Source organism: Oryctolagus cuniculus, chromosome 7 (genome assembly GCF_051225735.1).
Source record: "Oryctolagus cuniculus isolate XC-2025 breed Fujian yellow rabbit chromosome 7, ASM5122573v1, whole genome shotgun sequence".
NCBI lineage: Eukaryota > Metazoa > Chordata > Mammalia > Lagomorpha > Leporidae > Oryctolagus > Oryctolagus cuniculus.
Genome location: NC_142873.1, coordinates 47,280,044 through 47,292,955, shown reverse-complemented (window position 1 = coordinate 47,292,955; position 12,912 = coordinate 47,280,044). Strand labels below are relative to the sequence as shown.

At 55.4% G+C, this 12,912-nt stretch overlaps 1 protein-coding gene across 2 annotated transcripts; it reads right to left on the bottom strand.

The window, feature by feature from the left end:
- Nucleotides 1-3,255: 3,255 nt before the first annotated feature.
- On the bottom strand, nucleotides 3,256-12,543 carry SELENBP1 (selenium binding protein 1). Of its 2 annotated transcripts, none has more exons than XM_089299940.1 (12): nucleotides 12,441-12,543; nucleotides 9,441-9,783; nucleotides 9,159-9,271; nucleotides 8,756-8,941; nucleotides 8,029-8,149; nucleotides 6,503-6,685; nucleotides 6,107-6,285; nucleotides 5,281-5,359; nucleotides 4,449-4,570; nucleotides 4,121-4,213; nucleotides 3,839-3,957; nucleotides 3,256-3,655 (listed from the first exon to the last, which is right to left on the bottom strand). In XM_089299940.1, exons 2-12 carry the CDS (start codon nucleotides 9,445-9,447, stop codon nucleotides 3,493-3,495), a joined length of 1,365 nt encoding a protein of 454 aa, XP_089156066.1. In that variant the 5' UTR covers nucleotides 9,448-9,783; nucleotides 12,441-12,543; the 3' UTR covers nucleotides 3,256-3,492. The 2 variants fall into 2 exon arrangements, with proteins under 2 accessions (XP_089156066.1, XP_008262672.1); XM_008264450.5 differs by having other exon boundaries at nucleotides 9,441-9,497.
- Nucleotides 12,544-12,912: the final 369 nt, after the last annotated feature.

Below are 12,912 nucleotides of genomic sequence, written 5' to 3'. Positions count from 1 at the left end.
CGCTCTGTGTCACGCCTGAATTCTTTCTTGCGTGAAGACAAGAACCCTGCCATTCACCGGTAACAGTTACACAGTTTGATCTTCAGACCTTATAAAAGTAGTGGCTAACATTTTTCTGTCATCATGCCTGGCCACGTATAACAGCTAGATTTATTTTGCCATGGATACAGTAAACAGGCAAAACCTCCCTTTTCAATCCAAACTAACGGAGAGATACAAAGTCTTACTAATTGGTTCAAAATGGGTTAGGTAAAGTGGTCTTCATGTTTGATCTTATACATGCCTGTGACAGCACATTTGTAGCCCAGGCCACCAAAGATTAGGGATGGGATTGAGCACCCCCTTGGCTAACATCCTAAAGGCCTCTGTGGTCTACTTTAACAAGGACCAGAAAAAGAGGAGTGAGCTAGACAACAGGAGCAATGTAAGGACAGGTGCCAGGCCAATTAATTACAGCTGTACACAGCGATCTGCCCTCAAGGAGACCCAACAGACCAGTCCACCCTAAATGGCATTGGCTTTCAGTGTAAAAAGCCAGGGCTTCAGACATACAGCAGTCACGGCAGAAGCCAGCCTCTGAAATGCCCTGGCAGCTCTGCCAGCCCAAAGCTGGGTCACTAGAAATGGAACTGCCCTGGAGTCGAAGGACTCCTGGGTCAGAACCGCAGGTCTTGTTGGCTCTAACCTGAAAAGCCCTTCATTCTGCCCAGCTTCCAACGTGACCACTGCCATCAGGGGGACAGCCTAGGGTCAGTAACATTGCAGACAGAGCTGTAGGCTTGCTTTTAGAGAGCCTGTCTGTTCTATACTGACCTCCCATTCAGGCCGGCTCTGCTCCCAGGCCAGCTAGGCAATGGGAGTCAACAGGGAGCCTGCCCTAAGGAGGTTCACACCTCCGTTATGTTGTCTCTTCCAGTACCCCATATAATTATCAAGTCTCTCCTGTTAGTTTGTTTGCCTCTAAATTAAAAACAAAACAAAACAAAACAAAAAACCTCCTTCTTGGTTTGGACAGCACCTTTCATAGGTCCTGTAATAATGACTTTGTCCTTTGTTTTAGACCTTGTGTATTTAATCTGCTTGTTAGATTTGTTTTCTCCAGATTTAAAGCAGTACAACTCTAGATGGCCATGCACATAAAATCTTGGATTAAAACAGTTTCTGCAAGCTGACACTGCAGCCCCCTCGAGAGGCCGCCTCCTGTTGGAACCCTGCTTTGACTGCCATTCCCACTCCACACCCAAAGGGGCCCCCAGGACACCGACCCCCTGTCAGCAGGAAGCAGCCAGGATGAGATGGACAGCCCGGATCTCTACAATAGTGGGGTGTGGATTAAAAGAGGGGGAGGTTGAGGCTGTCTGGTTGGGCTCAGTGTCTGTGGGCCCCTCAGGCTCTAACAGAATGTCTTGTACATACAGGCTGTAAGCTGTGAACAAAAGATTTACTCTGAGACCTGGTCCCAACTCTCCCCACTGTGATATTCTGTACCCAAAACTAGCAACAGGAGGGCTGGTCCACCAAAGCAAACACCAGCTCTTAGCACCTCCCCTTCCAGTTCTCACCAGAAGGCCCCATAGTGGTTCTGGTCCTAGTTGGGCTCAGCGTGGGGCACTGCTGCCCTCAGCACAGCAGCCTGGGTTCTGGGTGAGCTAAGTGCTTCCCAGACGCCAGCCTCAGCCAGCTCCAGCCTTCTATTGATCTGTTACACAGCTGGGTGGAACCTCTTAAAGAGGCGGTCCTGATTGCAGGGCCTGCATTCTTAACCAGTTACTAAATCGCATTAGGCAAGTATAGCTTCTGCTAAACTCATGCATATGCATACCTATTCCTCTGCTCTACACTTCCTGATCCATACCATGTGGCTGAATCAAGGATTCGATTATTGTCAAAACACAAAGCGGGGAATGAAATAACACCTTGACAGTAGGGACTCCATTTTGGAGCACCTGAGACTCCATCTTGAGAAAGCACTGCCCCCTCACCCCCTGTGAGACTCTGGACTGAAGCTATGATATAAAACACCCGGACAATAGCCGTCCACTACATCACACCTGGCAACCTGCACCACACTTGGCAGAGCATAGAAACCCCCTAGCACGATTGCTCAAGCTTGGAAGTGGATAGGCTGCTCCTGGGTTCATGATGAAAATGTAATTTGTCTATGTCCTACATATGATTTAAGCTAATACCTGGATTAATGTCAAGATTATAAGTGGAATTGTTAAGATTGTAACTGGTATTGTCAAGATTATGATTGATATTAGTTTCAACAGCTTGACCCCGGTAACCATGTGTTCCCCCCGATCCTAGCAACCCTGTATTCCCCTCCCAATTTTGGGGTTTTTGCCTTTATAAACCCGGTTGCTTTGGGCTTCGGGGCCAGAGTTCTTTAGAGCAGGAGCCAACTCTCCACTGCCAGCAACAAAGGGCCATCAGGTTTTATCCATGTGTGGGGCTCCTCTGTTTGCACTTGCTCAGGTACAACAAGAGCAATTATTGGGTCATAGGGAAGTGAACGTTTGGGTTAACAAACAACCATCAGGTGAGTTTTCAGAGCGGTTGTTCCGTGTTGCATTCCCACCAGCAGTGGCTGAGTGATTGATTTCTCTGCATTCTCACCCTTTCACATTCTCACTACTCTTCATTCTAGCCAGTCTAATAGTGTGTGGTGATATCACAGTATGACTTTTTTTTTAACATTTTATTTACTTGAAAGGCAAAATCACACACACATACAAACGGGGAGGGGGGTGGAGAGAGAGATCAGGAGCTGCCACCTGCGGAGCTGGCATCCCATATGGGCACTGGTTCTCATGTGCTCCACTTCTGATCCAGCTCTCTGCTATGGCCTGGGAAAGCAGTAGAAGATGGCCCAAGTCCTTGGGCCCCTGCACCCTCATGGGAGACCAGGAAGAAGCTCCTGGCTCCTGGCTTTGGATCAGTCCAGCTCCGGCCATTGCTGCCATTTGGGGAGTGAAGCAGTGCATAGAACTTCCCCCACCCCCCCGCCTCTCCCTCCTCTCTTGGTAACTGTGCCTTTCAAATAAATAAATTTTTTTTTTAAGAAAAGAAAAAAGCTTAGAGCAATTGACACTGTGTCCCCCCAGGTGTCCTTGTGACAATCACCTTGTACTGGGCATGGCGGGCTCCTGTTGGAATCACTGGTGTGAACCAGTCACCTGTTACCCCACCCCTGCATTCCTCCTCCCCAGGGAGTCACAGGCCCCAAGCTCCCAAAGGCAAGGCAGTCTGAGCAAGAGGTTCACCAGTTTATTTCTTGGTGATTGCAAGAGCACTTGTAAAAACAGCGAAAGTGAGCAAAAGCAGCAAGTGGGCCGTAAATGGAGACACCGCTCAACGCTCCTACAGTCTTGGTTTGGCTTTGGTGGGACAAGCTGCCAGGGGCCGGGGGTCAAGAGCGAGGAGAGTGAAGCCAGGTCCCTTTGAGGTGAGGGTTCCGAATGTGGGTTAGGGGCGATGGGGGAGTGGGCTTCAGATCCAGATGTCGGAGCTGCAGTCACCCCCGGGGTAGCGGAGCTCATGGGCCAGGGCTGGGCCGTGGGGCTCTTTCCCAAAGTCCACCAGGAAGTTGGGGTTCAGCTTCAGCCCTCCCTTTTCAGTGTCTACATCAACCTGCAGCATCACGGAGCCTTCCCTGGTGGGGAAGAGGAAAGGGGTGAGGGAGATGTCAGAGGTGTGCGGCTTTTTCCCCAAGCTGGCGTGAGGGAGGAGGAAGAGGTGTGGGGTCTGCAGGGGCCACGCCAGGTCCCTGGGGAGTCTTCAGGCAGCTGTATGACTGTGCTGGGAGAGGAGGATCAGTGGGTTGTCTGCTTCTCACCTGATGAGATCAGGGTAAAACTGCTTGTCCCAGGCACTGTACAGCGATGTGGTGACGTAGAGACGCTTCCCGTCCAGGCTAAGCTGGATCATCTGTGGGCCTCCAGCCACCCGTTTTCCCTGGGAAGAGCAGACGTCAGACCCCAGGGTGGCACACAGGTCCTATGAGGTATCGTGGGCACCACCCAAATCCCAAGTGCATGCTGAGATGTCCCCCCCACCCCCTGCATCTTTGAGCAGGCATCTGAGGGGGCCTGTGGGTTGGGGAGTGAGGACTCCTCACCTTGACCACCAGGGGCTCCGGCTGGCATCTGAGCTCCTGGTCCTCCAGCACTTGCACGGGGCCTCCCTTCACGATGCTGCCCCCGAGGAAGATCTGGGTGGGGAGGACAGGGGTGGGAGGAGTGGACGATGCAGGAGAAGTAGCCGTGCAGACGCGTTCCCCAGGTCCAGCCAAGGCTCCCCACAGTGCTGGGCCCGCACCACCCCCACCCACATTTTTGCTTCTTCCTCACCTCCTTTAGCATCCCCCAGCTACCTCACCCCCTCTACCCCACCCCCGGGACTTGCTAGAGTCCTTCCTGCTGTCCCCTCTCTGCAGGGGCCCGCACCTGGCCCACGAGGCGGGGCTTCTGCGGGTTACTGATGTCATACTGCCGCAGGTCCCCGTGCAGCCAGTTGCTGAAGTAGAGGAAGCGGTCATCCAGGGACAGCAGGATGTCGGTGATCAGGCCTGGGAGCGGAAGGGTTCAGGGGCTTTTTAAAAATTTTTTTAAACTTACTTATATTTTATTCATTTGAAAGGCAAAGTGACAGAGATACACAGGGAATGATTTTCCATCCTCTGGTTCACTCCCCAAATGCTAACGACAGCTGAGGCTGGGCCAGCCCCAAGCCAGGAGCCTGGAATGAAATCCAGGTCTCCCACGTGAGTGGCAGGGACCCATGTCCTGGCGCCATCACCTGCTGCCTCCCAGGGTGCACCTGAGCAGGAAGCTGGAATCCCGAGCAGAGCCAGGACTTAAGCCAGATGCTCTGGTACGGGATGTGGTGCCCAACGCCTGCTGCGCCCAATGCCTACTTGAGGGGCTTTCATCAAAAATTGAAAATTTATTTCTTTACTTATTTGAGAGGCAGAGAGACAGAGCTACCACTCATTTATTCACCCCCCCAAATGCCTGCAGTGGCCTGGGGCTGGGCTGTGGGAACCGGAAACTCAGTCATTCTGATTCCTGGGCCATCACCTGCTGCCTCCCAGGGTCTGCACTGGCAGGAAGCTGGAATCTGGAGCTGGAGCCAGGTCTTGAACTCAGATCCTCTGACGAGGGATGCGGGTGTCTTATTGGCTAGCCCAAGTGCTCAGCCTGGTTCAGACACTTTAAGGACTCTTACTCTCAGGCCAGGAATGAACTTTGCAATCCCCACCTTCCCGTCGGCACTCACCTGGCATTTCGGGCAGTAACCAGTTCTTCACTTTCTTGGGTGGCACCTGGATCACCTTCTCCACTGACCAACAGCCTGCCTACATTGGGGAGTGGAAGGCGCAGAGGAGAGCCTGTCAGTGCTGGGGGCTGAGGGTCTGAACTAGGTCTCCCCAGGGCCTTCTTGGGCTAGGGCCTGCCTCCATGCAAGTCCCCAGGGCAGGGCTGTGTCTGCTTCCTTACTGCATTCCCGGCTCCCAGCCCAGGACACCTAACAGAAACTCACTAAGTAGCTTGTGAATGACTGAGTGAATACACAGGACCAGTTAGGCTTCAGGTGTGCTATTTAAGCCCCATTGTAAGGGGTTAAAAGGCGGGGCCAGGCGGGGCCTGGAAGAGGCGATTGGGTCAGAAAGCCGTGCCCTCCATTCATGGGGCCGGGGAGGCATTCATGGGTTCAGGGGTTCATGGGTTGTCTGGAGAGTGGGTCTGTCTTTGGTGTGTCTCCTCTTGCCACGTGATGCCCTGCACTGCTTGGGACTCTGCAGGGTCCCCACCAGCAAGAAGACCCTCACCCAGATGAGGCCCCTTGATCCGGGAACCCCCAGCCTCCAGAACCATGAGCTAAAAAACCCTCTGTTCTTTATCAGTTCCCCAGTCTGCCATTCAGTTACAGCGCATTTCCTAAGACAGGTGAGAAGGAGCCTGGCACTGCGGGGGCACACGTGGGGCTTGGGCCTGCATTCTGTTGCATTCTTGGAGAAGCCTGGGCTGGTGGAGCCGGGAGTAGATGCCTGGGCAGGGGTGCTGCCAAGGCTGCCGGGAGGGGAGCCCATGGCATGCAGTACCTCGTTCTTGTAGAAGCGCTGGATGGTGGAGCTGAGGGTACAGCCCACGAAGCCCTGGGAAGCTGCCGGGTCATGCAGGAAGCGGATCTCCAGGGGGATGAGCCCGTCTTTCATGGGCAGGGTCTGCACCAGCTCGCGGCGCTGCCAGTCCCAAATGTGTAGATTGCTCCCATAGAGCCCTGTGGTGGGGGTGGGACAGGAGGGTGGGCTCAGGATCAGGGCAGGCCAGCCACTCACTAGAGTGGGGGTGAGGGGGTGGGAGGGACCCTCAGAACACCCAACCTGGGGGCCACAAGAGGGAAGTAAAGCAGGGGGAAGATTTGGTGTGGGGTTTGGGAGCAGAAAGCAGAGGGGTGTTGGCCTGAGGCCGCTGCCTGCCCCTTTGGGGTCTCTCACCGGCTTCCACGTCAGCAGGGTTGAAGCCATCTCTTAAGACGTTGGGAGCCGCCCACTCGGTGCTGATCATGACATTGTGCCTGGGCTGGTACCAGAAGTCGTAGCCCAGGGGCGCCTCGCCCCCAGGCCGCTGCCACGTCCCCTTCACCTCAAAAGTCTCCCCGTCCAGAAGCACGAACCCCCCTGGGTAGGGAAGGAAGCAGGGTGTGAGGCTCATTCTCCCGGCCATGCTTCTCCCCAGGCATGCCTGGGAGGCTGGAAGCTGCACCTGACCCCCTCCTCCTGCTACATTTGCCAGTGCCCCAAATCCACACATCCAAGGGGGAGGCGGGGGCTCTGACTCCTGTGCCTCTACTTCCCACAGACTTCACCCCTGCCCCCACAGTTGGAGGAGGATCCTCCCCAGGGTCTAAGTTCCATTCCTCTCACTGCTTTGTTTTAATGATGCAGAAAATTTATGTTTATTTGTAATTCAACACCAGTGCCAACATATTGCATCCTTACTATGTTGTAACATCTTGATACATCTTTGCAAATACAACCAGATGTCTCTTTCCAAGCCTTACTAAGTCTAGGAATGTCACACTCCCCCCATCTCTCAGCCAAAGCTGTCAGATGGGCTCCGGCACAGAAACCTTAGCTGCTCTTAGATGGAAGAGGGCTGGCCTTTTTTTTTAAAAAAAATATTTATTTGAAAAGTGGTGAGAGAGAGAGGAGAGAGAGAGAGGTTGAGATCACCCATCTACTAGCTCACTTCCTAAATGCCTGCAACAGCCAAGACTAGGCCAAGCCAAAGCCAGGATTGCATGCAGGAACCCAAGTACTTGGGCCATGATCACACACTGCCTCCCAGGCATGTCAGCAAGAAGCTGGGTCGGAAATGCGGAACAGACAGGACTTGAACCAGGTACTTGGGTGTGGGATGTGGAAGTCCTGAGCGGTGGCCTAACCTGCTGTACCACAACACCTGCCCTGGATGGAGGGGCCTGGTATCGCAGCCAGGACTCTGAGAGGCAGCACGGAACGATGAATAGGACATAAATTTCAGGGCCAGGTTGTGCTGTTTGAGTTCCAGCTCTGTGATTTATTAGCCGCATAGCCTTGGGTAAGTTTCTTAACCAATCTGTGCCTCGGCTTTCTTATCTGCCAACCAGGCTCACAACGGCACCTATCTCACAGCTTGTATCTGGCACACGGTGGATGTTTTGCGGATGTCAATTCTGATCTTGCCTAAATGAACTGGCAAATAGGAAGTTTAAGAACAGCAGGGACTGTTAGATTGACTCCTGAAGTCACAAAGGTTGCTGTTCAGTGCTTGTATTTTTGGGGGCCACGTCTGTGTGCATTCCCCACAAAGACATCATTAAAGCAACCAAAGCCACTGCTAACGTATTCAGTATCGCAGTGGAGCTAGCGGCTGGTTCTCCCTGGGAGGTCATTCCATCCCTCCCCAGGCGTGGCCTGACAAATGCTTCCCATGTGTCACAGCCACCGACGTTCCCATGAGCAGCAGTGCTGCTGGGTACCTTTGCCATTGCCCTTAGGGTCTCCCAGGGTGCTGATCATGACCTCCCCGCTGGCCAGGCAGTGGCTGGTGTGCAGGTAGCTCAGGCCGCACTTGTCTTGGATCTCCTTGGCCTCGATGACCTGGGGACAGGTGGGGAACAGTGCACCAGGCTCTTTCACTCCCCACCACGACACTGTCTTATCTGCTGACCTGTCCTCTTGTCCTTCAAAACATGGACCCAACCCTCCCAGGGGGAGATTCAGTCTGGTTATGTCTAAAGAACATCAAGGGAAACAGAGACTGGCAGGAGAGTCCCCAGGAGGAAAGCACGGACTCCGCCCAGCTCCGTCCTGCCGGCGCTCCGCCCACGGACACCTTAAGCTTGTTGGGGCTGTGCCATGCCATTGTCCGGTAGGCAGCAGAGTGAGTGTCTGGCACCAGGAGGCTCCTGCCCCAGGGCAGCCTGGCGCTCCTAACTGGGTGCTGAGATGGGTGGCTTTCTCTGCTTCTCAGAAAACAGGAAGCTTCCTCCCTGTTCTTGCTGTGCCCTGACCCTTGGGTGTGTGGTGCTCAGTGGTGACCCCAGCACGGCCAGCTAACTCCTCCGGAGTCTGACCTCCTTCCCTGCTTTTGAGCTACGTCAGGGGCAGGTGCGGCAGCAGTTGAGCCTGGGTGTGTGTGTGTGTGTGTGTTTCCCACCTATAAGCTGCCCAGGGTCTGCAGTTGGGGGAGGGCAGACGACGTGCCTTGTGCAGCTTCGGGGCGCGGGGCTCCGAGGCCACGTCCACCACATAGACGCGGGAGGAGATGAGACACGGGAGCACCAGCATGTTGCGCGACTTGGTGCTGTCACCGAAGCAGCTGCTGCAGGTGTTCCAGCCGGAGTGATGCAGCTCATCCTTCAGGTAGGGCATGGGCAGCCGGTGGATGACCTGGGGTGGAGGACAGGGGGCGGGGCTTGCCCAGGCTGCTCCTCCGTGAGCTCTTGGAGGCCCATTTTGGCTGGCAGCACAGCATAGGCTGCCCTTGTGCAGTGAACAGCCTGCACAACCATACCCAGAGAAGGCAAAGAAGGATGGAGCTGGGAAAGTGCCGTGCCAGGGCCAGACGGGAGTCTCGGGGTGCACCGGTGCCCAAGCCTTGCCTCACCTGGCAATACTGAGGGGACCTGGGGTTAACATCCACGGTGGCCAGATAATCCGGGGCCTCAATGCCGGTGTTTCGGTAAATACAGGGAAGGTAGATGATCTCCTCCCGTGGTCCTGGAGGGTGGAAGCAGGCAGTGGGCATGGTGAGTGGGGAAGAACAGTGGCAGCGTGGACTGTGCCCAGGAGGCAGGGGCAGAAGGTAGAGGCCAGGGCTGAGGTCCCCTAACCCCACCTCCCATGGATCAGCAGAGGGGACTCAGGCCCCCGGATAATGAACAGATACCTTTCATGGCTTCCAGAGGGGTGGAGTAGCCGGGTCCACACTTCACACACTTTGTGGCTGCAGAGACAATGGGACGGGTGGGAGGGAGCAGCTTCTGGAGGCTGAAACCCCCCCATCCTGCAACACTCACCTGACAGCCCACCCCTTCAGAGCCCTGAGTGTGAGGGTGTGGCAGGAGGAGCTGCACAGAGGTGACCTAGGCGGACAGCTGGGGAGGGGGTGGGGCGGGGCAGGAGAGGCCTTGAAGTGCAGTGGTTATGACCCCCACTGGGGTTTCAACTGCAGTCCGAGGCTGAAGAGCTGTGGGAAGGTGGGGACTTACTTAAGCCCCAGGCCTCAGTCTCTGTGAAATGGGGAGGGGAGCATGGTAAGAATAGCGCAACAGGGAACCTGCCCCACCCCTTTCACCAAATGGATCCATGCCAGGGGCCTGGCCACTCCTGCTCTCCTGGTGCCCTGCTCTCCTGGTGCGGTGTGGGCTGCAGCTTGCGGTTGCATAACCAAGGGTTGGTCACCCAGACAGGGGACAGGGGGCTGGAGTTCCAGGCTAGGGGGGAGCTGATGGCAGCTGCACATCCTAAGGCCAGTTTCAGAGGCTGTGGGTGGGCCCCACTTCCTGCAGGGGTTCAGGACAGTATTTGGCCCAACTCTGCAAAGCCTGGAGGTCCAGGGAGCTGTAGGGAGCGGCCACGCAGTCCCTGATGTCTGGCAAGAGAGGCCACACAGCTGTGCGGGAGCCCAGTGGCGGCTGGGGCTCCACCAAGGCCTGGATATTCACAAGGGAGAAAGTGCCACCGGGAAGCAGCCAGGGAGCTGCAGGCGGAAAGAAATCCTGGAGTGGAATTCAACAGGATTGGGCGCCACCTTCTGCCCTGTGCTGTGCCTGTCTGGGCACCACCAGGACAGCGGGGAGTGGGGGAGGCAGTGAGGAGCCAGGGGTGGCCAGCGGCCAGCGTGGAAGCTGCCCCAGCGCCTGGGACCCCGTTCATAGCAGTCTGTGACTTGGGAAGCTGAGAGGCAGCAGCGGCATAGCTTAGAGCTGCAAAACCTGGCTTCAAGTTCCAGCTTTGGAACCTGCTCTCCCTGCTTTGTCCCCTTCCGCTACAAAGAGGGGGTTAGACTCTGCTACCTGCTGCCCTAGAGATCAAGGTCACAACAATGTATCCAGAAGTACTTGTATGTAAATGAAACCAGCAAAAGACTCTAGAAGTGTTACATAAACACAGGCAAAGTCCCGGTCTGCAGAGGCACTTTCATAAGAGGGAAGCGTGGAACAGTCTGGACGGGCTGTGCCGGGGAGGGGGAGAATGCCTGCAGAGCTTGTGCCGGGAGCCAGCTGGCGAAAGGGGGCAGGTCCAGACCGAAGAGCTTGAGGAGAGTCATTCTGCTCCCCCACCAAGCTGGGTCAGGCTTGGCACACGGCGCTGGGGGGACAGCAAGGAGGTTGCTGGCCGCAGAAGGGGAAGGAAAACTCCGAGGTATCGAAACAGAGATGCAAAAACTACACCGCCAAAGAGACTCGGAGAGAAGGGAAGGTGCCAGGAGACGTCACCCCCTCCACAGCATTGCCTGCCAGCCCCTGCCTCCGGCCACTTTAGGATCAGGCCATGCCACTCAGGCCCCAGGGAGCATCTTTCCTCTTTCTGGGAAATACCCCTGCATTAAGGGTCTAAAGCCAGGTCTCTGAGCATCTCTGGGCTTAAGAAGAACGTGGGGAAAGATCAGGTGGTTTTTTTTTTTTTTAATTTGATAGCCAGAGAAGCAGAGAGAGAGCTCTTCTATACACTGATTCACTCCTTAAATGGCTGGAAAAGCCAGGTAGGGAGCAGGCAGAAGCCAGGTGCTAGGAGCCAGGAATTCTATCCCAGTCTTCCCAGGCACATTAGCCGGAAGCTGGATGGGAAGTGGAGTAGCCAGGACTATAACTGGCACTCTGCTATGAGATGCCAGTCACAAGCAGTGGCTTAGCCTACTATATCACAATTCTGCCTGCCCCCCCTTTAAAATTGCCAAGAGAGTAAATTTTGTATATTAATATTTTTCCATTTTATTTGAAAGGCAGAGAGACAGAGAGCTAGACACAGAGAGATCTTCCATCTGCTGCTCCACTTCCTAAGTGCCCACAACAGCCTACGTTGGGCCAGCCTGAAGCCAAGAGCCAGGGACTCAACCTGGGTCTCTCATTTGGGTGGCAGGGACCCAGACACTTGCACCATCACCTGCTGCCTCCCAGGGTCTGCATTGGCAGGAAGCTGGGTTGGAAACAGAGGAGCTGGGACTTGAACCAGGCACTCTGATAACAGGATGTGGTCATCCCAAATGGTGTCCTAACTGTTGTGCCAGACACCTGCCCCATTAGTTTGCTTTTGAATGCCAGGCTGGTTCATGGGAATTCTGCCAGTCTGGGCAAGAGACAGCTCCAGGGAGGCAAGGACCCCAGCGCTCCCAACCAAATCCAGATCCTCTTCAGCCTGACATGCAAGAAACCACGCATGGAAGGAGACGGGGACTGTGGGATTGCCGAGGGCAGGCGGTGATGAAACTGGTCCCCAGGGAGCAGATGGGGTCCCTGCCTTCCCTCCCAAAGTGACTGGGTGTGTGGGACAGCTAGGGAGTGACCCAAGCACGAAGGTGTGGGATCTCTACTGCTGGAGACAGAAGTGGGCCCAGGGCTGAAACCAGGATCGTCTGTGTCCTTTGGTGATGGCCAAGAGCACAGAGGCTCCCCCGAAGAGTCCCCCTCTCCCCACCTGATTTTCTCAGTGGTGAAAAGCCACCCTGGCCAGGCTCCTGCAGAGGGGAGCTGGGTTGTAGCCCAGCAACACCCTCCCAGACAGAGGGCTGTCTTCCTTCCTCTGACACTTAGGCTGCGCAGGGGAACGGAGTGGAGGTGGGGGTGCAGGGTTAAGGACATGGAGCCAAGTCTAGCCCTCCCTGCCCCCTGCAGAGCAGAAGCAGGCCAGGGGTGAGCAACACGGCTTGTTGGAACCCCCTCCTTACCCATGCTGTCGCTGGTTCACTCTGGCCCTGACAGGTTTGCCGGAGCGGTCAGAGACGGGGCAGAGGTGAGGCGGAGAGCTGTGCTGGTGTCCAGGCTGCCTGTGCCTGGGAAGGGGCAAAGGGAGGGAATTTATACACAGCCCACTGGGGGCGGGGCAGGCCAGGGGCGGGCCTCGGCCGCAGCCCAGGGTGAAACCACCAGGCAGCTGGCCAGGATGCTCTCAAGTAGCCTGGCAGCTGGTGTTTGAGTTACGGGGGGTGTATGTGTGCAAGCACGCATTGTGCAAATTTGTACACACGCAGGAATGTCTGTGCCTGTGCACGGATCTCTTTTCCAGTCGCTTCTGGGCCTTTTGGCTAATATCAAGAATAGGTGCCTGAGGGCATGTGAATTGGTGTGTCTGTGTTTGTATGCGTGTGTTCCTCTGTGCCATGTGTTGCCCACTTGTGAGCCTTGATATAAGTGCCTGCA